At 40.8% G+C, this 15,701-nt stretch overlaps 1 protein-coding gene across 1 annotated transcript in view; it reads right to left on the reverse strand.

Moving 5' to 3' along the window:
- Positions 1–1,346: 1,346 nt before the first annotated feature.
- STXBP6 (syntaxin binding protein 6) overlaps positions 1,347–15,701 on the reverse strand; it is a 126,513-nt gene continuing 112,158 nt past the window's right edge. The window contains exons 5-6 of the mRNA XM_044436591.1: positions 11,629–11,786; positions 1,347–6,473 (exon numbers count right to left, since the gene is read on the reverse strand). Coding sequence (XP_044292526.1) covers positions 6,450–6,473; positions 11,629–11,786 — 182 coding nt within the window. The 3' untranslated portion in view covers positions 1,347–6,449. The remainder of the gene's footprint in view (positions 6,474–11,628; positions 11,787–15,701) is intronic.

Below are 15,701 nucleotides of genomic sequence, written 5' to 3' on the forward strand. Positions count from 1 at the left end.
TGTACTTCTGGCAGTTCTTGGTCCACATACTGCTGGAGCCTAGCTTGCAGGATTTTGAGCATCACTTTGTTAGCATGTGAAATGAGTGCAATGGTGTGGTAGTTTGAACATTCTTTGGCATTGCCCTTCTTTGGGATCAGAATGTAAACTGACCTTTTCCAATCCTGTGGCCACTGTTGAGTTTTCCAAATTTGCTGGCATATTGAATGTAGCACTTTTACTGCATTATCTTTTAAGATTTTAAATAGCTCAGCTGAAATACTGTCACCTCCACTAGCTTTGTTGTTGCTTAGACTTCCCAAGGCCCATTTGACTTCACATTCCAGGATGTCTGGCTCAAGGTCAGTGACCACCCCATCATGGTTATCAGGGATGTTAAGCTCTTTTGTGTATAGTTCCTCTGTGTAATCTAATATCAGCAAATCTGACCACTTCACTGCTCACTCCTAAGTCCAGAACATTTATTAGATGAAATGCTATGGCACCCTGTTATTTACTTTCTTTCACTGGGAAAATTTACTATTTATTTGTACTCTCTGTTGTCTATTCTTTAAGCAGTTACTGGTCCATAAGAGGATCTCACCTCTCATCCCAATGACTGGTAGGTTTGCTCAAGAGTTTTTGTTGAGGGATTTTGTCAAATGCTTTTGGGAGCATACAGGATCACCCTATCCACAAATGTATTAATCTCCCCGTCAATCCCCCTAAAAAGGGGTGTAAAGGCTCCACAAGACTCAAAAATAAAAGTCAATCTGCTAAAAATGTGTGGAAAATTGTCCTAGGCTGAGATTGTTTGGAGAACTGCTGCACCAGTATGAACCTGTTAATACTCTAAGTGGTTTCAGAGGACCTAATTAAGGTCAGTTTTCTGACTGTAACCCTACAGTGATGGAATTTCCTGGCATTTCCATCAAATAGAAATGTATAAATCGTGTTGAATCCATTCCAGCTGAATTTTGTGGATTGTCCGGCAGTTTTGATTCCATCATGCATGCATTCACATCATGATTTTTTAAGCATAATTTTGTTCTACTTGCACCAGTTTGCAGTAGTGCTAATTTGTATTAATGGTAACATGCACTTGTGCAAATCTGCATTAGCTAATGCAAATTAACTAAGATAAGTGCAGTTATACATTAGCCCATTGCACATTTTTACAAATGCATGAATGTGAATTTGTGCGATTCTCATCCAGCAGTGAAAAACTGGCTTGCAGGTATTCAGTCCCTTGTGGATTTCTCTGGTATCTCTACCATCAAGCAAGTCTTTAAGCTGTGTACTTCTAAAACCCTTTTTGGGTGGCTGTGTTGTTCTAAAATATAACAAAACATTGCAACATCCGTGTACTTATTAAAATCTTTATTATGAAAACAAAATTATAGTTTTACAGTTGTATTTGAGTCACACACAACAAATTATCTCATACAATAAACTCTATTTTTGCCAGATTATATTTTGTAAGTAGCTAAAATCCCAGTCTATGAGTCCAAATGATTCCAGACCTGGGAGGAAGAAAAGGAGCCACTTACGGAAGGGACAAACTGCATTCACAACATCCAGCAATGTGGTAGCCAATTAAAGCTACAGCGCATTCATTCTTCAAGAAGATGGATGGATTCCACCGCCTTTCTAATGTGCACGTAGCAGGTTGCTAAGCATACCTTTTCATGAATATTTACAGAACAGGTGTGATAAGAAACTACAATAACTTTAGATGACACTATGCAAAATATGACAATCATCAACAATCGGTTTCTTCTAGAAGAAACTACATATATTTCAGGCCACAGAATGGAATCACATTCTTTTTAGCCAATCATATCTGTCTCGAGTACTATTAAAACCAGTGGCCAAAGTTGTGTAAGTCATTTAGTTAAGGCATATATACAATAAATATGAGCAGTGAAATCTTTAGTTTGAATGGCCGGTTCCTTATGGATCCCTAGAAGTACGTCAATATTTTATTAGGCACTTCTGCCAGTTAATGAAGGAGGAAATGTCTGCTAAGGTTCAAGAGGCTGCAGTATTTGTAAACAGAAAAGAGTAAGTGGAATGTGCTAAGGGTGCATATGAGTGTACACATGTATGCAGACATAAAGGCCAGTTCACACACAGATAATGCATGCAGGTACACCCTTGTCTGCACAGTGTTGTGTAGTGGTTAGAGTAATGGACCCGGACTTGACAGATTTGGGTTCTAGTTCCCACTCAACCCTGAAGCTCACTAGGTGACTTTGAACCAGACACAGACTCTGTGACTACCTCCCTCACAGGGTTGTTGTTGTGGGTAAAATGGAAAGGAGGAGGATCTTGTTAGCTGTGTTGAGTTCCTTACAAGAGGAAGAAAGGCAGGGGATGATGATGATGATGATGATGCATGTATGTGTACACGTAATCCTTTCTTATACCCTTATTCTTATACCTTAGAGGACAACGCTTTCCACGGACTGGACATACGAACAGGGCCTGCATCCTATGTCACTATACGCAGGGTGTGCACAAGTGCGGGGGGAGAAAGCACTTGTGCACGTGGGTCCTGAGACATCCTGCAGAGTGTGCATGACAAAAAGGTTTGAGCACGTATGTATCCACATGGAATTACACAAACATTTATATATTCACCAGAGAAAAATCTTGCCTCTTTTGGCTGCAAGGTAAGGTAAAACCAAACCAGTGGCTGCACCTGACTGGCTTGCAGGGCACCAACAAGGGGGACTGGTCCAGTGGTCACCAGACGGTAGTTGTGTAAACAAACCACCACTGGGGAGGTAGGCGGAGGGGTTCTTCTCTCAAGACAGGCCACCCACTGAAGTGTGGCATTGCTAGCACTGGAGTCCTAGAAGGGGCGGGACCAAAAGGGGGACATGTGGAATCAAAGGTTTCTTCTACAAGCTGTAATTGCATCCATGTCTGCCTCCACCAAATAATGTAGGAGAATGGTGTTTCATTGAATGACAAGATCTTTAATGATAACGATAGGGTTAGAATAGATAAAGCAACAGAGAAGATCTCTTTTATTTTGAATGGCACAAAATGGTCTCCATACCCATGGAACCTTTGAAATGTATCAACTAATATTACACTTTTGGCATATTTAAGCAAAACAAACTTTAATATCACTTGTTCAGAGAGCAGGTTCGGTTAATATTTTCACATTATTGCACGATGTTTTGCTAGCCACAGAAATAGGCTGTTAGGCCTGATCTTGCAGGTATAACACCATTAAGTCTAGTAACACATGACTTTCATTCTTTGCAGAATTAAAAAAAAAAGGTAATAAGGAAACTATTAATTTTCTTACTTTTTACAAATACACTTTTGAATATGAAACTTTAACTTGAATTACTGTATACCTCATGTACACAAACACCTAATACTAGAATTATATGCTATATCTATTGTCCAGGATGTTTTAACACTATCATGTTTATCTTCAGTATTGGATGTTGGTAAACCTGCTTCTAATTATCCTAAGGAAAATACATCCAACTTAAATAGATTCAAGAAAAAAGCAGGACTAGAAATTATGATCTACTTTTTTGATGCACCAAGTTGATCAAAATTACAAGAGGTTTGTTTGGCAGCTTGCAAACAAGCTCTGTATTGACAATAAGCCAATTTTGTTACAGACCTGAAATGCAAACATGTGCAAAATAAATAAAACACACATTAAATAATAATTCACAGTCCAAGTGATAACAAACAAACAGGGTGGGGACTGAGATCCAAATGGTGTATGGCCCATTCTGTGTGGCATTCCTGTGCTTTCTCTATCACCTAATCTTCATTCATGCACTCTACATTTCGATCTGAGTCCCCTCCTTCACACGCTGCTGCAGCCACATGGGGACTGCGCCTCCACAATGCGCTTCCACAAGGCAGGGGGCTCTGCGTGAACGATGCCACCACTTATGCAGATAGCTCCAGCGAGTAGCGAGGACACAATGGCCTAAGACTCCTCTTGGTGCTGCTCACACATGCCCCCGTTGGCAGGAAAAAGCATTGCAGAAACCTCGCCCACATCTGGCTGCAGGACATCACAGCTTGCCCTGAGAACTCCTCTGATCACTCTGCAGTGTTATAAATAAGGTAACCACCTGGCAAAATTTAACTTCAGCCAAACTGGTAGTGTGAATGCATTAGTGGAACATTTGTAACTTGTACTCTCACCGGCGGTATTGGTTCATTTTAACCCTCAGAACAGCTAGGAAGAATAATGGGGGGAAAAGGTATGAACCTGCTTTGGGAAAGATGGAAGAAGCTTCAGGCCAATTTCCAAGGACCAAGTTGTTGTGAGGGGTGGAATTTTCCTTACAGGTGGCTGAAGCAGGGAGCCAGTGGGTCAAACGCAGCCTGGATGGAAGTGAAGGCGTTGTATTTCGTCAGATTGCTTTGGTTCGAAAACTGACTGGCAGGCTTGTGCTGTTAGAGCTTCAAAGGCTGCTCATGAAGACACTCGGATGGTCCTGGACAATTTGTATTACGACAGCAGATGAGTTTAATGCGCAGTTAATCTATAAATAAACCCTCCCTATGTTGATTTAGCAGTTCATCAGTAAGCTGTTCATTTTCCTTTGTTGCACAAAAAGACATAAAAAGGTGGGAGTTTCTTCACCCCAGTCTCTCCCAGCCGGTCGTCTCCTTCATCTGACTGCTTCATTAGAAATCCATTAGTTGTTCCAATTGCCATTCATAATATGACAGCTAAAGAAGAACATTAAACTCTGCTTGTGCAAAACTTTTTGGATCTAAATTTTCAAATTAGATACAGAAAGCTCAGGGCCATTAGAAATTCTGATACATTTACTGGGAATTTGATAGAACATGCATGAGTATATTTAAGGTGTGGGCAACTAAATCGCCACCTGTATCCCCATCAAATTTGCTGCAGTAAAGAGATGGCACACCTTGTTTCCCTGCTACTTTTTATTCAGCAGGAGCTTCAAAAACCACAATGGGCTGTAGCTTATAAATAGTGTACAGGATGACAGCAATGCTGAGTTTCATTTGGGATGCCCACACACTGCTTATGGATATAACTTTCTGTGCCCAAGCTAAGTTCAGGGCTAAGAGAGGAAGAGGGACTGATCCAGGCTCTCCATTCAATGTGACCTCCTGAAAGGAAGTTAGGGAGATGAAGCCCTATAGAAGAACGAGCTCCAGATAGCAAGCACTCCATCACATTTCCCTTCTCCCTATAACTGCATGTACCCCTTTCCCAGCCATGTGCACCAGGAAGGAAAACTCCTGTTCCATGAACAGACGTTTCATGCTCCATGCACAACTCCCTTTCATGTTGGTCCCAATCCAAGAGGCTTCTCAGCCTGAATTAGCTTTGTTAGTTCTGAACAAACTTGAAATAAGCAGTTCCTTTTACCACAGCATGCAAGCCAGAGCAGGGTATTTTATTTAAAATAACTTTCCTGTTACTAAGATGGTGACTGAGTGGCGGAAGTGCAGTGCAGCCTCGTTCTTCCCTCACAAAGACCCGCCAGAATGTGGTGTTAGAAACAGTGCTATCAGCCTTATCCAATGGAAGCAGTTCTGGGAGTAAAACCGCAGGCGCTTGCAGGGCTGTCTTTGTGGCTACATTAAAATGCTGAAATAATTCCTGTATAATATGGATTTGTAAAACAAAAACGCTTGACAAAGGGAAAAGCTGTTTTAGAAAATGACTAAATTCCAGATTAAATGCAGAGGCATGTTTTGGAAACTTAGCCTCAATCTTATTCAAGATTAGACAGAAAAAGGACTGTGATTCCCAGCATGCCTCAGCCACGAGTTAGGGGTCCTTTTGCCTGTCTAATCTTGCATAGGATTGCAGCACTAATCCTCAGATTTCCTTAGGTTCTAGCATCCGGTGTGCATTCTAGCATTCCTGGTGACATTATCATACAGTGCACAAAATAAATCTGGACATAAAGGGAAGAGAAGTTGTAAAGTGTGGCATTGACAGTAGGGTGACATCTCCCACTCAGGTTTTACCACTGTACTTGCGATGGCACGTGTGAAATGCACTTACCAGAATGGCAAAAATGAGAAGCCTGGTTGTCTTTCATAGGAAACCAGACAGAAGACATGAACCATGCAACTCCAGAAATGGTTCTAGGAGGCATTTCTAAAGCAACTGAATTTTCTATCTATTTGGCAATCTGTCTTGTGGCTAAATTTATTTCTTCCTTCTTAATACTGGGAAAAATGGGATGCAGCAGATCAATGCAGTTCAGTAGGTCCTTTGGTCCTTTTCAACACCACCTCTTATGTTACATTTTTAAAATGGTAAATGGCTTAGAAAGGGTAGGAATGCAACTCATTTTTGTATTGTGACTGAAATAACTGGGCTTCACTGAATTGCAGGGGGTGGGAAGCAGACATGAGTTGTGTCTCCAGTAAAAATGGATGAACCTAGCTTTTCAGTTCCTCTTGGAAAGATCTCTACTTAGGCATTTTCAGCACTTGTGCTTCATGGCAAGCTGGGGGTAAAAAGAGAGAAAAAGACAATAAAACATTTATTTGCAACTGTAGCAGGATATTGACAAGTTCAGCTTAGCAAACATGTTTATTGGGTTGAAATACAAAGAAAAGTTTCTTCAGGTGCATGAGCCTTTATTTCCTGCTATAATAAAATCTTATCGTATTAATATGGCATGATGAGAGTTGCTTTTACTGTCTGAGATTCTGAAGGTCAGCTAAGACCATCCAGGGACTCTTTGTAATAGGGTGGGATAGAAAAGTTTTAAATAAGTCAGTCAGTCAGTCAGTCAGTCAGTCAGTCAGTCAGTCAGTCAGACAGACAGACAGACAGACAGTTTAAAAATCTATTCCTTTGGACTAAACAATAGCAAATTGTGGAAGGTTGCATACAGATGTTGAATGCAATAGCAGCTAGACCCTGTGTAATAAATTGCATAAACTTCCCCTCCTTCCATTGGAACCTCCAAACCAACAATCTGTGATTGAGGGATCCCTCAAAGCCGGGATTGCAAACCAGAAACTAAACATGGTATATCACCCTATTCTGGAGGAATAGTTCAGACCACAGTCTGCTGGTTCTGATGCCTTGGTGAAATAATGATTTATACAGGAGCTAAAGACCTAGTCCCTGTATGCGATGAGAAGAGGAGGCATATTCAGCAAGGATGGCCCTCCATCTGCTTGGGCTCACAAGAACCATTAGCCTGGGACAGTGTAAGCCATGGTGACGGTTCATGGGAGCTGCAGGCCAAACGATCTGAAGGAAGATCTCCTTCCATATGCAGCAGCCTGAACTTCGAGACCTTCTACTGAGGGCCTTTCTCTGGGAGCCCTCTCTGAAGGAGGTGAGAAGAGTGGCTACCCAGGGAAGGCCTTTTCAGTGGGGACCCCCAGCTATGGAACCTGGTACTGACTATTTATTTCTGTGCCATGCCAAGACCTTTTGATTTACCCGGTATTTTAATGCTTGAATGGGTTTTACTATTTAATGCAGAATTGTTTTTACTGCATATTTTTATACTTTGAATTTGGATTTATTGAACATACTGTAACAGTTTAGTATTCTGTGAGCTGTCTAGAGATTCGGTCTGGATACAAGACAGGATAAACATGTTTTAAATAACCCAATAAATAAAATATCAGGAAGGCACACCTGAATTACAAGGTCTTGCTCATGGTCTTCTAAACCATCATTTGGAGCATTGCATGCATGTGGCCACTGAATACCTTCAATATGAGGAGCTGCGATCCCCATGCAGCAAACATAAAAGAAGGTGTCCATCCGGTCAGCAGAAAGGCAGCTAATTTGGCATGCCACATTTGGCACTCAGCCAAGGCTGATGTTTAATGTTTGGTCCCACGAGCAGGCCTGGATCATGCTGGGAATGATGTGATATACCATTCCTTTTGATCGCCAAACCTGCTCACAGAAACATAGGAAGGAGCTTTGTGCCATATCAGGCCTTTTGCCCTTCTGCCTCCATGCCGTCCATGCTTCTGCAGCTGCAAGATACAGTTCTATTCCCACTCTACCTGGAAATGCCAGAGACCGATAAAGGTGGCTTTTGCATGCAAGGCACGTGCTCGACCACGAAGTGATGGCCTTTTCCATCCTCCACAGAATTTCTTTCTCCTGTTTGCAGGAGAATTTCTTTCGCATGTTTTGAAAAGCCAGGGTGGGCAAGTAAGCAGCTGCATATTCCAAGTATCAGCTCTCAGTTACCATCTGGCTATTATGTGATGTACCCACCAAAGCCCATTCGCGGTTACACACCAAAGAACAGTTCAGTATCTAGAGTTTTCAACAGCGTTATCAGGAGATGAGCAGAATTCACAGCAACTGTGCCTCTTTTTTCAAGCAAGGTCTTTGCGTGGACTGTGAAAGGCATCTTAAACATGAAACTACTGCACCTCCTTTTTGTTTCATTTAAAACTTTGAAAATGTTAATGGACATCATTAGGATTTTTGCTGGTATAGGATTATTTATATTCACAGATAAGGCTTTGATACGCAGCGTATAAACTGGCAACTTGGATAGATAATTGACTTCTGCAGCAGCTATTTCAAAGTAATCAAAAGTAAACATGGGCCATAATAATTAGCTTGCTTTGCTTTGCCACTTAAAAAATAGGAAAGCAACACAGAAATTCAGTGTTTTTAAAATCATTATCTACCGAAAAGTGCAGATACAAAATACAAGGCTTAAAAATAACTAGTGTCAAGATTTTTCAACTCTGTGATCCAATATTTTAAATTACCCTTTTTCTTAAAAAAAAAAAAAGACGGTATTTTTGGATACCGAGAAGTCCTGAATGTTCTCCACCTGTACATGCACCACAACACAAATTCATCAGGAAATTAAAAAGGTGACCAGTCCCCAAACTGCATCATACAGGAAAACAGTCATGCTGGTTTAGAATTCTGTAAGAGGCCTTTCACTACCCCAACCAATCTCCCCTACCTTTAAAATAAACCTTTAAAGGCTTATTTTAACTATGCTCACTCAGAAGTGTTCATCACTGATCTGTATTTGCACCCACACAAATATAAATATGATTTGGTTTGCACTCAAGCATGGGTGTAAAAATCCAGGAAATTTCTTTCTCTTGTTTGCAGACGTGTTTTGAAATGCCAGGGTGGGCAAGTAAGTAGCAGCATATTCCAAGTAAGCAAGAATACGTCAGTCTTTGGGATGTGAACATTACGAAGTGCGTGAATGTGTTGGCAGGAGGCTAGATGCCTAGCAAAGAAGTCAGTTGTGTGCAGAAAGCTTAAGGCAAGATGACTGGTGGGGCAGGTTGGGGAGGAACTGAGCTAGGCATGTGAGGAGAGGCTTGTGTGGTGTCTGAAGAGCTGGGGAAGACTGCAGGCAGCACAACTGAAATCTGGGAAGGTGAGCTGTAGGGTAGCCAGGATGATCTCTCCAGCCCTGAAATGAAGTCCTAGTCACACCGAACTGTGTAATATTCTGCGGATGAAGATTTTATGTCTAAAACTAATCCACGTGGGGGGAAAAATCCTGGGGATATGTTATACATAGCCTATTTGATATCCAGGAGGATGGAATTGATCCACTGTCCGTCACTTTATGAACAGCAGCTAGTAATTTTAGATGCTTTAGGAATATGGAATGCCAACATTTTTATACATTATTTTCAGAGTTTCAACTACACATCCTAACATTTGCCCCTTTGCTGTGAGCAGCTGTCATTACCAATGCTTAAGGAGTCAGAGAGGGTGCATTGATTAGAACTCAAGGAGAAGCATGCGTAACATTGATTTGATAGAAAGCTTGACCAGCAAGCAACTTTAGCAATGCACTAAAAAAATGGTGCCTAAGATAATTCTATTTTAATTTAGAAATGTTAACAGATAATATAGAACATTCATATTTTTAAACTGTACATGAATAAATCTTGGGATGTGCTTGAACACATTGTACAGATGACAATTTTAACTGTGCTTGTATCCAATATTACTCCTCCATAGAGTAAACCCACTGAAACAAACAGGACTTAAGGTAGTCTAACTTCTGAGGTGCATTATGAACTTGTAACCTTGTTTTGAGGAGAATTCTGTTTAAATCTCAACAGAGCTCAAGTTTTGTTCCTGTCTGGAGGAAAAATACCTCTAGCTCCAGCTTAATTCTTTGCTATATGCATAGCTTCTGTTTAACAGAAAATGTAAGGCACACTTTGTTCCTTAGCTCTGCTTCTGCTCTGCATACAGCCTCTAGCAATTTGCCTGGAACAGTTGCACCAGCACCTTATTTGCTTGAAATGGTATTTGTTAAAGGGAAGGTGTATGCTCTAAAGATATCCCAATATAGTGGGAAGGGAAGGCTAGTAGAAACAGCTAGTAACTGTAAGTGAGGGATGCAAATATTTAATATATTATCTCAACAGATAAAGATTCAGAAAGCAAGATAACCATTTCTGCTGACATTAGAGAAGCTCTTGCGTAAATTAGTGGTGGCTGCTCCAAACAACTCTTCATACACATAACTAACGATGAAAGAAATGCCACCAGGGGTCTGCCATGGCAACCATGTGCCAAGGAGAAGCATCATGAATCAAAATCCCTGGTTGGGTAAAAGTTATTCAGATAAACTTCTTGGTAAACTGCTAGGAGTTTCTTAACTGTTAGATGAAAAATTATACCTCTAAAAAGGAGTGTGCACACATCTTGGGCAAATAAGAAAATGATTAGCATTTGCAAGCATTATTAGAAAGATAAGCTCTGCATTATAATGTGAAATGTGCTGAATAGCTCTAAGCTATAGTAATACCCCATCAACAGAAGACTAACTATGAATATATAGTAGGTATAATGCTTAAATTATTATTGCATTCCAAAGGATGTATTTTGCAGTGCTGGGGGCAACCTTTGTCTTCTGGTGCCAACTGTAGCATAACGGAAAAGAGCAAACGGAAGCACAAAATAGAATCTGACTGCACTGCTTGCTTGGGGCAAACCCTTGCTTGCCATCTACGATCAAGAACTCAGTGCAGCATTGGACAAACAAAATACAACAAAACTGAAAAACACAGGCCGTTACACATCAGGAGAAACAGAAACAAAATAGCAGCAGTTCATCTAAATTTTAAATAAGCCAGTTCATGGTGAGCATAAACCCATCAGTGCTAAGCAAAGAAATGTTTTTAGGTGGCAGTGGCAGGGATACAACCTTGGACAGCAATATATGCTGTAGCTAAATACGTTTCCTTAAAAGACACTTTGATCACTGCTTATGCATGCCTCCTGCAATGTACAGCTGCAAAAGTGCCGATGGGTTCTAGGTCTTCATCTCCATTTGCAGAGGGCAACTGTGATACTTGACAGGACAACTGCCATCCATGGCAGTGAAACTATGCCACAGAAAGTGCCTGGGGATTCTTGACACAGATGTTGATGTGGAAAATGTTGCCTGAAAGCAAAAAAGTGATGCGATGCAGACCCCCATCAACTGACCTTGAGGCTTAGGGAAGAATTAATGAGTTTGACAGAACTAATAAAAGATTAAATCCAATGCAAGGAAGTAATGTTGTGCATTAGCATCAGCAGTTTCCTAGCAACCTTCTTTTTACAGAAGTTGTGGTCTCAAAATGGTGCCTCCCTTCTTTTCTTTAAGCAGCGCTTTATTAATTTCATACCTTGTGTGCAGTTTCTGCAAACTGCTGGGCACTGTTCTTCATATCCTCTGTTTTTTCTTCTGCTCGACCTAGCCTTTCACCACGCTCATTCAAAGCCTGGCTCGCCTTCTGTACCGCGCTGGTCACACTGTCTGCTGCTGAATGTAGTATACTGTTTCCTGAAAAATGCAGCATGCAGTTAGAAACTCAAATGCCAAACTTAATGTGGGAAGCAAAGCAGTAAGATGCATCCTAACCTCTCTAACACTGGTACCTCTGTAAGCTCACCTCTAATGGCATCCGATCCCCAGAGGAACCAACACCGGTGGTGGATCAAATCTCTCTTCCCACTGCTGCCCCAAATCTTCCCCAGAGAGTTGAGGGACCCTCCACAGCACACCAGGGGGCTGCAAAGGAGTGATGCGAAGGGACCCTTTCACTTCATGAGTGGATGCCTGTTCACATAATGTTGGATTTTGCCCAAAAGGCTGGATTATAGGCAGACAGACAGAAAGTTGCCTCATATCATATGAGGAAGCTACCATTGGAAGTCTATCTCAGTAAGGTTTATGCCAGGGATCCTCAACCTTTCTGGACTCATAGGCACATTTGGGAATTTGAGATACTGCTTGATGGGTGCATTGCTGCCTTGATGTCCACCTGACACGTTTGTGAAATTTAGTCTACCTTTTACTCAACAAAAACTTTGGGATACTACAATGTCTCTTTAATAATGGAGGATTCTCTCATATGGATAATTTCTGGTGGTGCAATGCAGCTTCTGTGCATCTTTTCAAAAATATTTTTAGGAATGCCCCTTGGATCTGGGATGTGACAAGTTGAGAGTCAGCAAAAACTGGGGACACGATGGAAGAAGTAGCCCTTTGGAACCAGCCCAAATTATGCAATGTATTGATGTCAATTCACAATTTTAAAAAGTAACAGAAACAGATTTTCCTAATATCAGCCTACTGTTTCTCATGTTTACAGTAGGCTGATATTAGGAAAACCTGGATCTCTCCTACCAAGATTTACTCCTGTATCATGTCCTTTGGTACTCTCCTCCCTCATTCTACAACAACAAAGTTGCACAGTGCCTTACACAGTATTTACCCTCTTCTGTCTCTTTCATTTTGTGTGGTTACAACCTGGAATTAAAATGGATTTATTTGGCATTATTACCACTGGATATACACCAGATATTCAATAGTGTGAAGATGCAAAATATTGTTATTGTGGCACAACGGTTAAGTGTACAGAATACGGGAAAGTCAAACTGGGGTGAACGCTTCTGCAAGGTACTGCCATTCCACAGATAGGAGAACTAGCAGGACAACTGTACCAGAGGTAAGCCCAACTGAGATAAACGGGGCTTACATTTACATACATGCCCACAGGATTGCAGCCTAAACCACAAAGCAATATCTCAAACAAAGGTTTAAGTTCTCAAATATGATCGATTACTTACTGTTTCAAACTTTTCTAAAGCTAAAACTAAATGTTTACATGCAACATATGGTGAACAAACAGTGGTTGCTTATGGTAAACAGAACCTGAGGAATGTATGTGTAATTTTCTATTCGTTATTACAGCTTTTCAGCTTAAGTCCTTACATATTGATATTTTTTTCAGTACAAAATGAAGTACAAAAACTTTAAAAAAACTTTAAAAAAGTAAAAAAAAATGAAGTACAAAAACAACAAGGTACAAAAACATTTTTGCCCAGCCACATATACTTTTTATTTGGAGTTTATTTATTTGGAGTTTTTGTAGGCCATCCCATTCGCATGAGCCTTGGGACGGCTTCCAATACAATAAATAAACAAAGCATATAAATAGTACACATAAAATCCAGATTCACCCTGGCTGTAGAATTAAAACCAATAAATAATATTAACAGTTGTTAAAATATTGTTTAAATAAAAAGGTCTTGGCCTGGCGCCGAAAAACAAATAACGACGGTGCCAGGCAGACCTCTCTGGGGAGCGCATTCCATAGGCGGGGCGCCACTGCAGAGAAAGCCCTCCTCTGGGTACTCAGTCTCCTAATGTCTTTCACAGAGGGTTCCCAGAGGAGGGCCTCTGCTGCCGATCTCAAGGGGCGGGAGGGCAAATATGGAAATACGAAATATGGATACTTTATATCAATAAATATGTCCATTTCTGCAATCGCCAATGCCTTGATCAGCACTTCTTTACCTGGGACATATGCAGTTTCCTAATACGGCTAGAAGAACCAGCCAAGGTTGCGTTGTAGTAGAATGACCAACATTGCACTCTCATGCTTCAGGAGGCAACTGGGTAGATAAATCAGTTTTCAAAACTGTGGCAACTATATAGGCACTTCAACAAATGCACTAATACTTGCATCCTTGCCCTAAAATATATTATTCCCAGAGAAAAAGGCATGGACTGATGTTTACACATACCATATCTGTAGTATTATACACTATTCTTGGGATTACTTTCAGTTTGGCTGCAATACGTACTGTTCGGAATATTCTGAGACAGGTCAATACCTCGCACTGGATCTACACAGCTAAATCTCCTTTTTAACTTTCAGAAAAACTGGGACTGATTTTGTCAGTCATTTTTCCCAGGCTCTGATGGTACTGCTCTTGTGTGAGCACCCTGTTGTGTTGCTTCTGGATTTCTGTTCCATTTGCAATCACAGGGGCCATAAAACCAAATTGCTTATGAACCTGTGGCTTGTTTCAAAATGAAATAAGCCTCCCTGTGAAGACAGTGTCAAACCAGAAGTTCATTCATCAGTAGATCAAAGAATTTATTATTCCTTTAAGAATATTGGTTTTATTTCATGTGCCCTGAAACCATTTGCAAGCGGGTGAGATGGTGTCACCTTCATTTCTTCCCATCATTCTGCACAGCAAGATTTACTTATGCTGCAGAAACATCTGGACGATTGCCTCAGACTATACAGGTTGTGTTGTAAATATAGTGAACTATGGCGGAAATGTCTCCTAGACATTCCCAGATCCAGTTTCAGGACAGCAAACGTGGAGCTCCACTCGCTCCGAGATTAGGAAAGCAATCTCAGGAAGGGTTTAAAGGGGTGTTTTTGCAGCCAGGGAGTGGAGGAAATTAAGAGTGACCATCAGCCCTATCTTCCAGGTCCAATTATATTTTTTCCATTATGGGTCTCACTATAACATCCTTTAAGAAGACTGGAACCATTCAGTCTTGCAAGGAGGAACTATAACCTGCTATAAAGAGCAGGTCGTGTGCTCTCCACTAGATGACAAAAGCTAGCAGGGGCAAGGGCTGACGAAACATCTTCTTGGTTGAACTTTATCAAGTACCTTGTTCCCATTCTCAGGGCCTAAAAATGGAAAGCCATCTTGCAGTATTCAGTCAAATGGTGCCTGGACCCAGACGGAACAGCCTATAGTGTGAGATCCAAGTCACAACAATATGAGTAATTATAATTTATAGCCTAGTAAATATCCATAACAGCATCAGGATGTGCATGTCTTTGTAGATTCTAAATGCTGCTACCTTTTATCAGTTAATAGCAGCCATTAAAGATGGAACAGCTTATTACAAAGCTAGCTTTTTCTACTAAAAAGAAATAGTGGTTTTTGTCAGAGTTACATAAATCCCATCTGCACTTCTGGTTTTGTGCTTCCTAAAAACAACATAACAACACCTTTGAATAACCATGGAAGAAAAGCATGAGTTATGTGAAGCCATAGATAGCTTTCTTCACAGGTAAAGGTGACCTTGGTTAGTAGGGAGATAAATGTCAAGAGAGAAGTTTGGATATTACTGAAGAGAAAATGCAGCTATTGATCAGTGCAAGAAAGCTATCATGAAGTCGGATCACACAACTATGTGGTGCAGTTATACTTATGTTTATATTACGTAAAGCAGCAATCTGTAGAAGAAGCCCAAGATCTCTGACTGGACTGCAATAGATCAGAAGGATTTCATACTCCTAGTTATCTACCCATGGCAACAGTTAAAATGCCCCACCCCAGTTCGGTTGCTGAAAAGGATGGCCTGGAGGAAAAATGAGTCTTGACTGTTGTATGAAAGCTGAACAAAAATCCTGGCCACAACCTGCCCTTTAATTTT

The sequence above is a fragment of the Varanus komodoensis genome, unplaced genomic scaffold, assembly GCF_004798865.1.
Source record: "Varanus komodoensis strain SLA01 unplaced genomic scaffold, ASM479886v1 scaffold3, whole genome shotgun sequence".
NCBI classification, from domain to species: domain Eukaryota; kingdom Metazoa; phylum Chordata; class Lepidosauria; order Squamata; family Varanidae; genus Varanus; species Varanus komodoensis.